Below are 13,658 nucleotides of genomic sequence, written 5' to 3' on the forward strand. Positions count from 1 at the left end.
AGGGGCCCTGACCTCCAGGGGGCCCCCCATTGATTTTGTTAGTCACTCACCCAGAAATTGTATTAATATATCATAAGTGATGGCAGAATGTGTGGAATTGCTGGAAATTGGCTTTAAAACAGAATAAAAATGTATTCACTTTTTATTAAAATGTGTATAAATTGCAGGAAACTTAGTTTAAAACTGCACAGTTTCTCCCTACCCCATGACAAAATGTGTAAAAAAAACTGTAGAACTGTCTCTACTCATGTCAAAAGGGGCAGACGCATGTTTTGCCCATGAGATGGTCACACAACCAAATCTCGCTTAGGGGCCCCTAAAAGTCTAGGGTCGGCTCTCTCTGTGTGTGTGTGTGTGTGTGTGTGTGTGAGATCAGTGCTGGGCTCTATCCTCTGCTCGTTGTATTCTCTAGATGGAGCTCAGCTTTAACTAGGTCTCTCAGCCACCAGCAGGGATTCTGCTCAGCCTGCTGTGTTCATACATTAATTTGAACCACGCACACATGTACACGGCCCTGCGAAAGACTAGTGTCCTTTCCAGGGGGCGTACTTGTACTTCAAGCTGTCTCACACTACAGAAACAGGAGAGGCTCCTGCACTATGGGCCATTATGGACATGTGTTGTGACTGTAGTTTATCTCTCCACAGGCGGTGTAGACTCCAAGGGAACGACAGCAGCACGGTCGTCATCACGGTCATCATCGTCACCCTCTTCCAGATGGCCAGGTGCCAGCCCACCCAAAGACACTGGTCACCCTGGTAACACTGACGCTGCCTCAGTGGATGATGAAGCTCAGGGCATACACCTCCTCCTGAGACCCCCGGACCTGCTGTCCCCCAGTCAGCCCCCTCCTCTTTCCCCCCACAGCCAGCCCACCATCACCCCTCCTCCGCCCTGGGAGCACGCCCCCTCCCTAGAGGAGGCCTGGGGCTCCGGAGACTACCTGGAGACGCTCTCCTTCATGGACCCAGAGGGGGAGGAACTGGCCCTGGCCACAACCTTACCCAGCCACACCTATGACCCTGACGACGGGGCCTCCTACGACACCTCCTTCCCCTCTCGCCCAACACTCCCCCTGTCTTCCAGCCTCCTCCGACCCTCTACGTCCCTCACCTCCCCCCTCCAGAAGGGCCTCCCCTTCACCCACCCTGCTGAACCTGAGGGATACCCTCCCTGGGATGAAGAAGACTACGACCTGGGGGACATGTTTCCTCTGGAGCCCACGGAGCTGCTGCTGCCGGATATGAACAGTATGGAGTACTACACCAATCTGCTGGCCAGAGAGAGAGATGAGGAGAGGAACAGGGAGAGGGAACGGGAGAGAGAGAGGGAAAGGGAGCGAGAGCGTGAGAGAGAGAGGGAAAGGGAAAGGGAGCAAGAGCGAGAGAGGGAAAGGGAGCGAAAACGGGAGAGAGAGAGGGAAAGGGAGCAAGAACGAGAGAAAGAGAGGGAAAAGGAGCAAGAACAGGAGAGAGAGAGGGAAAAGGAGCAAGAACAGGAGAGAGAGAGGGAAAGGGAGCAAGAACAGGAGAGAGAGAGGGAAAAGGAGCGAGAACAGGAGAGAGAGAGGGAAAGGGGTAGGGATAAAGATTGGGAAAGAGACAGAGATGGAGAAATTGTCATCCCACCCCCAAAGACCACTCCCAAACTCGGCATCGCACCCACCGCTACCACAAAAACACACACCCACACACACACTCATGCCCTGTCCCCCTCCCCTAGCACAGGGCCCCCTCCAGCCCGGGATCACAAGCACACCCTTGTCCCCTCAGCGGGTCCCACCCCTCCCCTGACCCTCTCACCCACTCCCTGGGATGGTCAGGGTACCCTCACCCCTGGAGTTAGACCCACCTCCAGAGTACCCCCTCAGCCTCCTGTTCCGCGGCCCAGAGTCCCCCCAGCTACTCCTGGCAGACACCCTCCACTGCCCCCCTCGAACACCACCAGCCTGGCTCGCCCCCCCATGCTGCGACCTCCAGGGAGGGACCCCATAAAACCACCACCACCCGTGACCTATGTCCCCGGCAACCGACCGACGACCACTACCAAGGCAACCACTGTTACCACGACAACCACTGGCACCCTGGCGAGCGTCACCTGGACTCCCCCAGTCCAGGCCCCTCCAGGACGCCAGTACCTGTGTAACGTCACCAAGCCTGACATGTACCTGGTCAGAGTGGGTAAGACAACACCAGTAGAACTCGTAGTAGACTAGAGATGGAGGCACATATGAGAGGCAATAGTATTCCAATATTGTAGATGGGGATGCACTGTGCTCTACTGTTCTGGCCCGTCAATGTGTTGTGCTGGGATCTCATGGTCACCTGTTTAAAGGGAGCACATCCCTTGGTTAGCCTATAGCTTAGGAGTGTGTTTTCAGGGAATGCGTTGGCAATGGTTGAATGCAGGTTGTTTGAGGTTAACCCTGTCTCTTCCTAGTCCTGCCTAAGTCTGCCTCCACTGTGGGCTTTGGCCAGGTCAGGGACATCTTGAAGAGGGAGTTCAACTGCTCAGTGGAGCTACAGGTAGGTCTACTATCAATACTCACAGGGGAAGCTTTGGGGAAAGAGCATGTTTGTAGCCATGAGATGCATTGCAGGAATGTGCAAATTTGCCCTTCACAAATGTCTTGAAAGCCAATCATGCCTGCCATCCCTATTCCCCTCTCCTCCTCTCTTTCTCTCCCTCTGCTCTCTTTTCCCTCCCAACCCCCCCTCTCTCTCCCTCCGCCAGGTCCTGAGAACTCCGTCTAGCTTTGCGTTCCGTGCTGTGGCGGGACCTCTGATCTTCACCGCCATGTCTGTCATCAACGCTCTGCGCCAGTCAACACCAGGCTCCTCCTCGTTACCCACTGTCTCACCCCTCTACAGCATACCTGATCACAAGTACCAGATACACTCTGGTAGGAACCTCTCTCTCTCTCTCTGTGCAGTTGTAATGTTTTTTTCTTTTTGAACGACTCTTTTTACTGACTGTCTAGATTGGTTTTTCTGAGTGACTCTTTCGTTTTAGTCGTTCGTTTGACTTGCTGGTCGCAATGAGTCCTATAGCAGGATTAATACACGTACCTCCTGCTCAGAGGTTCCAGAGACGTGGTAAGACCAATAACTGTCATTTATGCGCACATGGAAATATAGATCATATGTTGCAGGCAGCATAGAGAAGAAAAATACACGTTTGGAACTGATAATTGATCTCATGAATTAATTTATTATTATATGTTGCGATGACAGAGCTTTGTAGAACCAAAACATACACAGCCTCTGCTCAACACATTTTAATCGTTTGGGAAGCTGCAGTTCGAACGATATTGTGCTTATCGCCCTCATGACAGTCAACCAATGCATTCCGCCAATCGTCGTTCACAATCTAGTCCGGTTGCGGCCACAGCTAGATCTCGTTTCTAATATATCAAGAAATAATCGTATTTGTATGCCTAGCAATCTACAAATGTACATTGTTTAAATCAAACTTTTACAAGTCTGTCACAAATGGAAGCTCCAATTAGCCCCCTATGGTGAACTGCGAAATAGAGGCTTGTAGAATCATGACTTGAGTTTTCAGTTCATTGTTGGCATGTAGGGGGTCCTGCGTGCTCTGGGCATTAATGACTGAAATTAACTAAATGAGTCGAAAGATTTGTTCTTTTGACTTGAACGAGTCGAAAAGTTCTGAGCCGAACTTCCCATCACTAGTGTGTGTGTGTGTGTGTGTGTGTGTGTGTGTGTGTGTGTGTGTGTGTGTGCGCACGCATTTTAGTGCTGCATTAGACAATGTGTGTGTGTGCACTGTCAGTGTGATAATCTAGAATGTGTGTGTTTTTCAGTGCTGCAGTTCGTGCCCAGTCACGTGGATGTGCGTGTGTGTAACTTCAGTGAGCGAGTAGAGAGAGGATTGCTGATGGCCTACACAGAGACACGCCGACGTGCATATGAATTTGGCAATGTTACTGTACAGGTGAGAGTCGCAGCCGTGAAAGTGTGTGCATTAGCCATTCACTTGGGCAGGTTCAGCGGAGCTGAGGAAAGGGATTCAGATCAATCAAAAAGTGAGTCAATCTGTAACGTGTGTGTTTGTGTGTGTGTGTGTGTGTGTTTACCTCCAGCTTCTGAACATCACCATGGGTCAGGCCAAGCCACAGGGTGACCAGAAGGTTCCTGTGGACATCACGTTTGCATTGCGTGATGGACGGGGCTACCTGTTAGGGTCAGAGGTCAGCGGTCACCTGAGACACCTAAGCACGGTGGAGTTCAGCTTCTACCTGGGCTTCCCCGCGCTGCAGATCGCTGAACGTAAGTCACACACACACATCTCATCTACCCCTCACTGACACGCCACACACACCCCCCATCTATACACCAGTTACTATCCCACACACACACAGATAACAGCACACACAGACACATGTGCACACACACACACACACACACACACACTTATAGACTCTCACACCTGGGTGCCGTTTGTAGCATCCTGACCATATGCATATATTGTACTCCCACACACACGCATTCTAAATGAGTTACTCACCCCACAGACAACAGTGACTAACCTGATCTTCCCTATCCTGTGTTTGTCTCCCCAGCCTTCCACTACCCCGAACTGAACGTTTCTCACCATCTACGCTCCTCCTGGGTCCGCACAGGTATGAATTTCAGCTTCGGGACTTTCAGCCTTAAGCTCATTATTGAGAGAGCGACCGTGCTAGAGCAGCACGCGTGTGTTTATGTGTTGCAGTCATGACGGCCGTTTTTGAGAAGTGCATTAGTGTTGCTGGTGTGTGTTGCAGTGTTACTGGGTGTCCAGGAGCAGACGGTGACTGAGCGGAGCTTCAAGGCTCGTCTGGAGCGCCGTCTGGCCCTGCTGCTGGAGGAGGGGGAGGGGCTGGGGGACGGGAGTCAACGGCGCCACTGGAAGAGATCCACGGCCGTGGGTAACAACAGCTTACAGGTAAACGGCACACTTATACAGTCTCGCACCCACTATGGGTGCTGTTTGTAGCATCCTTACCCCATGCACATGCTGTACTCACACACACACACACACACACACACTTACTCCATGCTGTTATCTCCAGGTGGTGCGTGTGTCGAGACTGGCAGGTTCAGGGCGTTCTCTGGAAGTGGTGTATTTTGTGGAGGGACCAGGGGGGGAGAGAGTTCCTGCTGATGCCACCGCTGCCACCCTCAACCGCCTGGAGCTGCAACGGGCTGCCATCGTACTGGGGCACCGCGTCCAGAGACCCCTTGCCCAGCGTGAGTCTATGCATGCGGCCGCGCAAGTGTGTTCGCGCACCAACGCGTGGCCACATGCACACTTGTGTATGTGTGTATTTCAATAAGTGGTACTTATGTTATTCAGTGATTCGCAACGTAAGCCCATGTAGGTTGGCTGCACTCATTTCCTAATGTACAGTAGCATATTGCTTAGATAAAAGTGTAAGCTGATTGTATATGTACATAATGTATTTGTCTTCTGTAGCTGTGGAGACGCTGACAGTGCCCCCGTCTGAGACTCCGAGCAGCAGTGTCTGGCTGATTGTGGGGGTGGTAGTGCCTGTCCTGCTGGCTATCTTCATCATCATCATCCTCTACTGGAAACTGTGCGGCTCGGAGAAGCTGGAGTTCCAGCCTGACGCCATCAACACCATCCAGCAGAGACAAAAGGTCAGGGGCAGGGGTGAAGTGTTAGAGGGTCGACCTCCATGGGTGACTGTGGATTTGTGATCTGACTGGAATTGCATCAAAATGAGAATGGCATAAGGCTGTAGTCATGCATACTTACATGTCTTGATGTGCTTGTTCCACCCTTACCTCTTCCCTCCCCATCTCTTACTCTCATTCTCCCCTCTTTCTCTCTCTTTCTCCCCTCTCTCTCATTCCTTCTATATCTTCCCCTCTCTTTCTCTCCACCCCCCCCCCTCTCTCCAGCTGCAGGCTCCCAGTGTGAAAGGGTTTGACTTTGCCAAGCTCCACCTGGGGCAGCACAGTAAGGATGACATCATGGTGATCCAGGAGCCTGGTGCACTCCCTATGCCCATCAAAGAGGCCACCCCCTCTGAGGGTGGGGATGTCAACACTCCCAAATCCAAGGGCTCCTCCACCAAGGCTGCCCGCGCTAACCGCCGTAGGGGGAGGTTGGTAACACATCCACAAGCAGGGATACAGCCACACTAATCCACAAACCCACATTAACCTTTTTCTCTGATTGGCCAGACTGTCCCCGTCAGATGGTGACTCGTTAGGTAGCGACCAATCGAGTGGCAGAGAGTCTGCAGAGGAGACCACCAGACATGTTGCCACGCCCCACGAGGGGAAACAGCACCGAAACAAAACGCCCAAGAATGGCAAGAGACACGCCCCTTTCTCTTTACCTAAAGCCTTATTCATAACATTCTGATAGAAATGTACCATGATGGAACAAACTTGATTCTTTGTCATGTAGATTAGAATGAGGAATCCGGTCATCTCTACATGTATACTGTTCTATCTACAACGGCCATGCTGAAACACAGAGGAGAATAAGTGGTAGAGGGAGAGATTGTGAGAGTGTGTATATCCTCATGTGTGTTGTGCCTGTGTCCTAAAGAGCTATGCACTGACTCAGCAGGAGAGAAACTGATTAAAGGAGTTGCATCAAAGAGAAAAACCGAGGGAGAAAGAGCGAGCGAGAGAAACCACAGGAGAGAAAGAGGTAGTGAGAGGGAACAGGGAAAGAGGAGTGCTGGAAAGAATGCTGGATGGAGAGAGAGTGGAGGAGCAGGAGGGTGCAGAAGAGGAGGGGAGAAAAAGCTTGCAATGTGAACATGAATCTCTGACCACCAAGTGATAATGCTTCTCGCCCCCTCCCCTCTCTGTCTTCCTCTCTGTCTGCCTCCCTCTGTCTACCTCTCTCTCGCCCTCCTTTCTTTTTGTTCTGGCCTGGATCATAGGGAGGAATAAGATGAGTAAGTCCTCCCTTCGTGTTGAGTGGTTCAGTAAAGCTGCAGCTTGCCAGAAATAACCCAGTTTACTGCTACAGTATTACTACAGTTTACCTTACTAGCTCTTTCTCCCTCTCTCCTCTCTCCACTCTCCCCTCTCCCTCTCCCCAGTCCCTCCCACAGGCAGTGGTCCAGATGAGCTGCTCTCCTCTTCCTCCATCTTCGACCACGTGGACCGTCTGTCCCGAGGCTCTTCTGACGGCAGGGGTCGCCAGGCCAACAAGGTCCAGTTGATTGCCATGCAGCCCCGGCCCAGCCCACCACAATGCTCACACAGCCCCACCCTCACAGAGAGGGTCAGCGCAGAGGTGAGAATACACACATCTTGCTCACACAGGCGAATACACTCAGACGCGAAGACAAACACTCACACACAGCTTAAAACTCAAAATCCTGGTGTGTGTGTGTGTGTATCTAGGTGGCTCTGAGACATAAGTCAGAGATCGAGCACCACAGGAACAAGCTGCGTCAGCGGGCTAAGAGGCGGGGCCAGTGTGAGTTCCCCTCTATGGATGACATCCTGGATGCCTTCGGGCAGGCGCAGGAGGAGGCGGGGCAGGGAGGGTGTCCCCAGCGCCTCTACAGCTCAGCCCATGACCACATGGACAGCATCCTGCACAGCGACCCCCCCTCGCCCCCCACCCCAGGGGAATCCAGGAAGAGGTGATGGTCAATACATACTCAGGCTGAATTCTGTGACTGAATTAGATGAGTGTGTGAGACTGTATGAATGAGACTAATCTTTGCCAATGTGTTTCCCTGCCCTGCCAGGGGGAGGCGCTCTCCTCGGGGCCGGCGGAGGCAGCAGGGGAACGGCAGTCTGCCAGACACAGACAGACTGACGGACAGAGACCGCCTGCTCACAGACCACAGCGCCACCTACAGGAAATACCCTGGACTCAACAATGTGGCCTACATGGTGAGACACACATACTATGCGCATACTGTGTGGTTGTGCTGGTGTGAATAGTGTGTGTGTTTGTGTGTGTGTAGGTGCGCATAGTATGTGTGCCTCACCATGTAGGCAACACACACACCATATACACGCTCACTCACACTTATTCCTCCTCTTCTCTCTCCTCCAGTCGGACCCGGATCTACCTCCAGACCATGGCAGCCCCTCCCCTAACGATGAGGTGTTTGACCACGCCCCTCCCCCGCCGCCCTACGTGCCCCCCCAGCCGTCCATCGAGGAGGCGCGGCAACAGATGCACTCCCTATTGGACGATGCCTTCGCTCTGGTGTCACCCTCCTCCCAGGGCAGCGTCAGTGTCGGGGTCACGCAGGTCAGCCCCGCCCTGCCGAGCCCCTCTCCCTCCCCACAGACACGCCCATCACGCCAGTGGGGCTCCTACCCCGCAGCCCCCACACACAGCCCCTTCTCTGCGGTAAGAGTGTGGGTGTGTGTGTTTGCGTGTACTCCCAGGGTCTCTTCTATGAAATATGAATCATACTGTCTCTCTCAACCTCTCACCTTCCCTCTCTCCCCTTATTACTATTTTGCATCCACATGTTTCTCCTCTCGATATCTCACCTTCTCTCTCTCTCTCTCTCTATGTTCTCTCCCCTCTTCCTGTCTAGAGGTATGCAGAGTTGGGGATGTCTCCCTCGTCAGTACAAGGCCTGTTGCAGAGGTGAGACAGACGTTACTATACTACCCAAGCTGAAGTACATTCAGTGAATGTCAGCATTTCCAAGGTCTGGTGTATGTGTGTGTTTCAGGCAGGGCCTGGGTTCGGGGGCCTATGTTACTGCAGAGGAGCAGCTGCAAGAGTCTGTCTATGCCAACAGGGGGCATTATGAAGAGCCTCCCTCCTCCTCCAGACCTCGGCCTGTTGGGGGGAGCACAGGTAAAGGTGCCGTATGTGCGTGTGTGTGTGTTAATTGGGATTGATGTGTGTATGGTAAGTGTATACTGTGTGTATTTAATGATTACTTACACATGGTGTGTTGTTTGTGTTCTCAGGTGCTCAACTGCATCACCTGACTCAGGTGGGGTTGTCGAGCCGGATCAGTGCGTACCCTGGGGTGGGCCGCAGTGTCTCTGGGCCAACAGGTTCCAGCTGGAACCAGCAGCCTTTAGACCAGGACCTCTCCAGATCTGGAGCCAGCAGAGAGAGTGTGAGTCAGACCACATGATGACCGACAGGGTCAGCATGACATGCTGACCACACCGCTCGCGTCGCAAATTAAAAGTACACATACATGTTATTCAATCATTGCACCCACACTGCTGGCGTGCGTCAACCAGTGTCAGCGTAGCCAGAAGCTAAAATAGAACTTAGTTCTATTTGTGACGCTTAACACACTGCAATTCCCGCCTCTCCCATCTCCTCATTTGTTTTTAGGAGCATACACCCATGTATGATTGAAAGATGAACTAAGGTCTACACTCCAGGCCAGTTGGTAGTGGTAATGCACCTTAAAGTTGGTTGCCAACCGCCATATAAAGTCCAAAGAAGAAGAAGCCTGAAGGAGGAGAGATTACTGGAAACTCGGTTTCCCCTTTTATCTGTAGATTAATTGTTGGAGTAGGGGACCTTGTGCATTTCAGGTAAAATAACAACCCAATGTTTATATCCCAGGACAAATTAGCTAGCAACAGCAAGCTAGCTAGCTAAATTGCCATAAATGTTTAATGCTTTTCGATCTGTCCCCAAATTAATATAGTTGGTTCAGAGTTCGTTTTGATATTTCAACCTGTGTGTCCTGATCTCGTCTGGTGTGGGTGGACAAAATCAACATGCGCACGATGGTCGCACGCAGACGCACGCACGTGTGCTGTCTGGTCAGCATGTGAGACTGTTTGGGCATGCCACATGTCAGAGATTGAGAGAAACATTTGTTTTCTAGAGGAGTAATCTAGTTTACAGAGGAGTAATTTGATCTCTGACTCTTGCCTTCTCTCTCATCCTATCTCTCTCTCTCTTACTCTCTCTCTCTCTCTCTCTCTCTCTCTCTCTCTCTCTCTCTAGGTGCTGTCGTTCCCTGAGTTCTCCTCCCCCGCTGTGTTTCAGATGCCCAGCTCCTCTCTGGGAGACCATTCTGTCCCCCCGATGCTCCTGGCCCCTCCCACTCCAGAGTTCCCCCTAGACGAGTCCTCCCCCTCAGCCCAAAGCTCCGCCTCCCTCATCAAGGCCATCAGGGAGGAGCTACGACGACTCGCCCAGAAACAGGTTGCTGTGGCCGGCACCTACTCCTAGACCAGTGTGAGCCCCTACCCCATAACTGGTCTGAACCAGTTTGAACTACTACCTAAACAAGTATGGACCGATCGGAACCACTACCCCAAACTAGTTTGAAACAGTCAGAACCACTTGCCCTAAACTGGTTTAAAGAGATTTACACTGCTATTCATAAGCTGGTCTGAACAAGACTCAGCCAGTCTGCAACAGATACGATTTCCTTACAACAATAACATCACTGTTCTTTAAAGGGTTCTTTCTGTAAAGGTTCCTCATTCTACAGCACAGTGTTTCCACTGGACGGGAGGATCGAGTTTGTTTTCTTCAGAGTTCCATAGAAGTGCTTCCGTGAGAGGGGCCGTCTCTGCCCTTCCTGACCTCCTGTATGTGGTGCTAAACCTCAGCGTAATGTCTCCTGTCATTAAGTTAACCACGCATTGCCTTCAACATACATTCATCATCAGCCATGTTGGTGAGGTCTTCTCCATTCATCAGCCATATTGGTGAGGTCTTGCACTGTAGAGAGAGTTGAAGACTTGGAGTATAGTGTACTTTGCGCATGGGGGATTTGAATATATAGATGAAAAAAGTATATAAAAATGAAAATATTATATGTGAAGAGATGTAAAAATCCCAAGTGAGCACAATATGAATTAATAAGAGTGACCAATGGAGTATTGAAATTGTATTTATTTTTTATTGCTCTGAAAGTATACTTTTAAATCCTTTATTTTGACCAAAGACCAATACTGTTTGGATGTTCTATGGCTGTATTCTCCCTGTGTTGGCGCTCACTTTTGCCGTGGAGCTGATCATAACATTGTTTATCGCAGTGGAGACGTCGCTTATCATAGTTGCTGCTCGTGTGTTCATGTGTTGCTGGTACAAAAATGGAGAGAAAAAAAATGGATTATGCGTTGCAGACATATAACGTGTGTATATATAGTGCTTTTCAGTAGGTGTCAAAAGACTTGACATGGGGCTAACCTATCCCATCCACCACCAATGTGACTTTCTGCGGCAGAACTCTCACAGAATAAAGGCATTTCTGTGGTGACGAATGACTGTGTCGAATTGTGATAGTGTTTCTCTTGGTGGGAAGAGCTGGAAAACCACTCATGCTGGACAACCACAGAAAATAGGCTACCTGTGAAATTTAAGATTGAAATGGGAATGATTTTACACCACATCGACATAAGGTAATGCAAAGGTGATTTGGGGAATTTTGATAGGATGGTTTATAGCGACTGAAAAACACCTAGATGTCCAATTTCCCCCAAATAGCTTCCTCTCCTTATCTCCTTTCCTTAGTCAACTATTATCCAAATGGATGTAAAGGTGAACCTCTCAAAGAGGTGAATTTAGGAAACAAAGCCATTTTGGACAAATGGACATACTATACTGTAGCAGTTGGTGGGTTTGGTGGTGGTTAAGTGCTCTTTGTCTCCATCTGCTGGTGGTATGGCTGCATGGCTGGCTTCCATCTTTGCTTCAGGTTGTTTTCTCTGAGGTCTTATTGTATCGGGTTTGGTCAATGGTCAGTAATGTGTGGGTTTGTGCAGGCAAGAGAAGGCTTGCTCATCCAGCTCTGTGTTCTAGCTATCTACAGCATGTTGACTATGTTTGAGGCTTGGCTAGCTAGCTATTAGTGATGTGACTGTTGCTGTTGTCTTCTCTCAGGCATTCTGCTAAAATCAGTACAAAAAAATGTATAAAACAGAAGTTAAACTGAAGAGTTGTAACACACAAGTAAAGAGTGAGGAGTGTTATACAGTGCCATCCGAACCTGATCCATCCAAGCACATAATACATCATGATAATCAAGCAGTAGAAAAGATGCACTATGTAAGTGTCATTCTGTTATACTCTTGTTTTGCCTTTTCTAATCATTTTTTAAAACCTAAATGAAAATTGATATAACAATAAATGCAGTATATAAAATAAATGTAAGTGTAAAATATGTCAAACTATTTCATCTGTGATTGCTCAATTATATGGACAACCTTTCAACGGAAGGACTAACACACCTTCCCTGTGGACCAATCCTGATTCATAACTCTTCATCTGCTGGGACTTATAAACCTTCCTGATTGGACCTGGCACCTGTCAATAAGGCTGTGGGACTATACACAGAGTGGAGTCACAGAGATGTGTGTGTGCAGACGACAAACCGATTCACCTGGTGCTACTAAGTAACTTACAGTAACAGACCCTTCACTCCCTCTGTACAGGGGGTTGGAGTGTGTTGATGTCTCCTCAGTCTAACAGCATCTCACACACAGCCTATACCGACATGGGGAGCACAGACACACACTGCCAACATGGAAAACACACACACTCAGAATTTGATATTCCTGTCTAAAAAGATAGGCTTCACTTCAAACTCTGGACACCTCCTGAATGTTTCATAGTTCTGTGTTTTATAGATCTGTGATTCTCTGAGACACCAGAGTGTCGGAGCAGGCTTGTTATTGGCCCTAATGCCCTGAGATCATACCCCTATACTCTCTCTCTGTCCCCAGAGGGTATGTGTTTTGTCTACTCTTGAGACTGGGGCGGGCCCATCTATAGGCCACACCCTGGGGCGTATCTTCGACAGTGTAGTAGATGCTCAGGTGTGTTAAATGTCAGACAAGGGTGGGGTTCCTGCCCGACTAGATTCACAGACGTTGCATTGCATCAACGACTGCTCAGTGGGGCATCAAATTTCTATATCACATGTTGTGGTTAACTGACATGTTAAACACCTATCCAGCTGTTGTGAGGTCTGGCATGTGTCTGCAATGTTGTTGGGCAGGAACACCACCAATACCTGTTTTCTAGCTCTCTCTCGCCCTCCCACTCTTCATACCCCTCGCTCTCTCCCCTCCTTTCCCTTCTATCTCTCTATCCCTCTCCTCTCTCTGAGCTGCATCCCTGTGGTGTATAGAGTCTGAATGATGTGTAAATCAAACATTAAAGAAATTATGTGTTTAAAGTCAGCCTTTGCTGTCTTAGTTTTTTTCTCTCCAAAAGTTGAATCATTGTATTTTAGTTGCTGGTCCCCCTGTTTAGTTTTGCAACTCCTTCCCCATTCTGATAATTGATACCTAAACCCTTCAGTCCCGTCATCTTCCAACAAACACACAGAGACGGAGAGAAACAACAGGATAAACCTGACTGAATAATGCCTCAACTATTGTCAACCCATAATCTGCAACAACCCAACCTCTCCCCTGTAGTTCTGCTCTCACATCTCAACAATACCCGGTAGGCTAAAATATATTTATGTCCAAGGCAAGTAGTAATTCTCATTGGGTAGTCCTGTTTGAATATAATATATCGTGGACAGAAAAGGGAGTGACAAACTGTCTTGATCATTTTACTTCTGGGTAACCGATATTAGTTTGAGTAGGGTTGTTTATTTACTTTTACAGTATTTCAATATAGATTAGCATATGTAGGTTACAGGGACCTAAAAAAACTGTTGTCTAACCTTTTTCAGCGGTGTT

At 49.5% G+C, this 13,658-nt stretch overlaps 1 protein-coding gene across 1 annotated transcript; it reads left to right on the top strand.

The window, feature by feature from the left end:
- Nucleotides 1-1,538: 1,538 nt before the first annotated feature.
- LOC112214389 (UPF0606 protein KIAA1549-like) lies at nucleotides 1,539-13,144 on the top strand. Its single transcript, XM_024373076.2, has 20 exons — nucleotides 1,539-2,180; nucleotides 2,440-2,525; nucleotides 2,734-2,902; nucleotides 3,827-3,957; nucleotides 4,106-4,292; nucleotides 4,586-4,645; nucleotides 4,790-4,950; nucleotides 5,078-5,255; nucleotides 5,482-5,666; nucleotides 5,931-6,136; nucleotides 6,216-6,346; nucleotides 6,932-6,946; nucleotides 7,094-7,290; nucleotides 7,401-7,645; nucleotides 7,754-7,901; nucleotides 8,068-8,370; nucleotides 8,564-8,616; nucleotides 8,705-8,832; nucleotides 8,949-9,103; nucleotides 9,958-13,144. Exons 1-20 carry the CDS (start codon nucleotides 1,964-1,966, stop codon nucleotides 10,183-10,185), a joined length of 3,183 nt encoding a protein of 1,060 aa, XP_024228844.1. The 5' UTR covers nucleotides 1,539-1,963; the 3' UTR covers nucleotides 10,186-13,144.
- Nucleotides 13,145-13,658: the final 514 nt, after the last annotated feature.

The sequence above is a fragment of the Oncorhynchus tshawytscha genome, linkage group LG15, assembly GCF_018296145.1.
Source record: "Oncorhynchus tshawytscha isolate Ot180627B linkage group LG15, Otsh_v2.0, whole genome shotgun sequence".
Lineage (NCBI taxonomy): Eukaryota > Metazoa > Chordata > Actinopteri > Salmoniformes > Salmonidae > Oncorhynchus > Oncorhynchus tshawytscha.

Coding starts and splice junctions, on each gene's coding strand:
- LOC112214389 (XM_024373076.2), top strand. CDS start 1,964: ATGCTGCGACCTCCAGGGAGGGACCCCATAAAACCACCACCACCCGTG. Junction 2,903..3,826: donor CAAGTACCAGATACACTCTG/GTAGGAACCTCT, acceptor TGTGTTTTTCAG/TGCTGCAGTTCGTGCCCAGT. Junction 9,104..9,957: donor CTGGAGCCAGCAGAGAGAGT/GTGAGTCAGACC, acceptor CTCTCTCTCTAG/GTGCTGTCGTTCCCTGAGTT.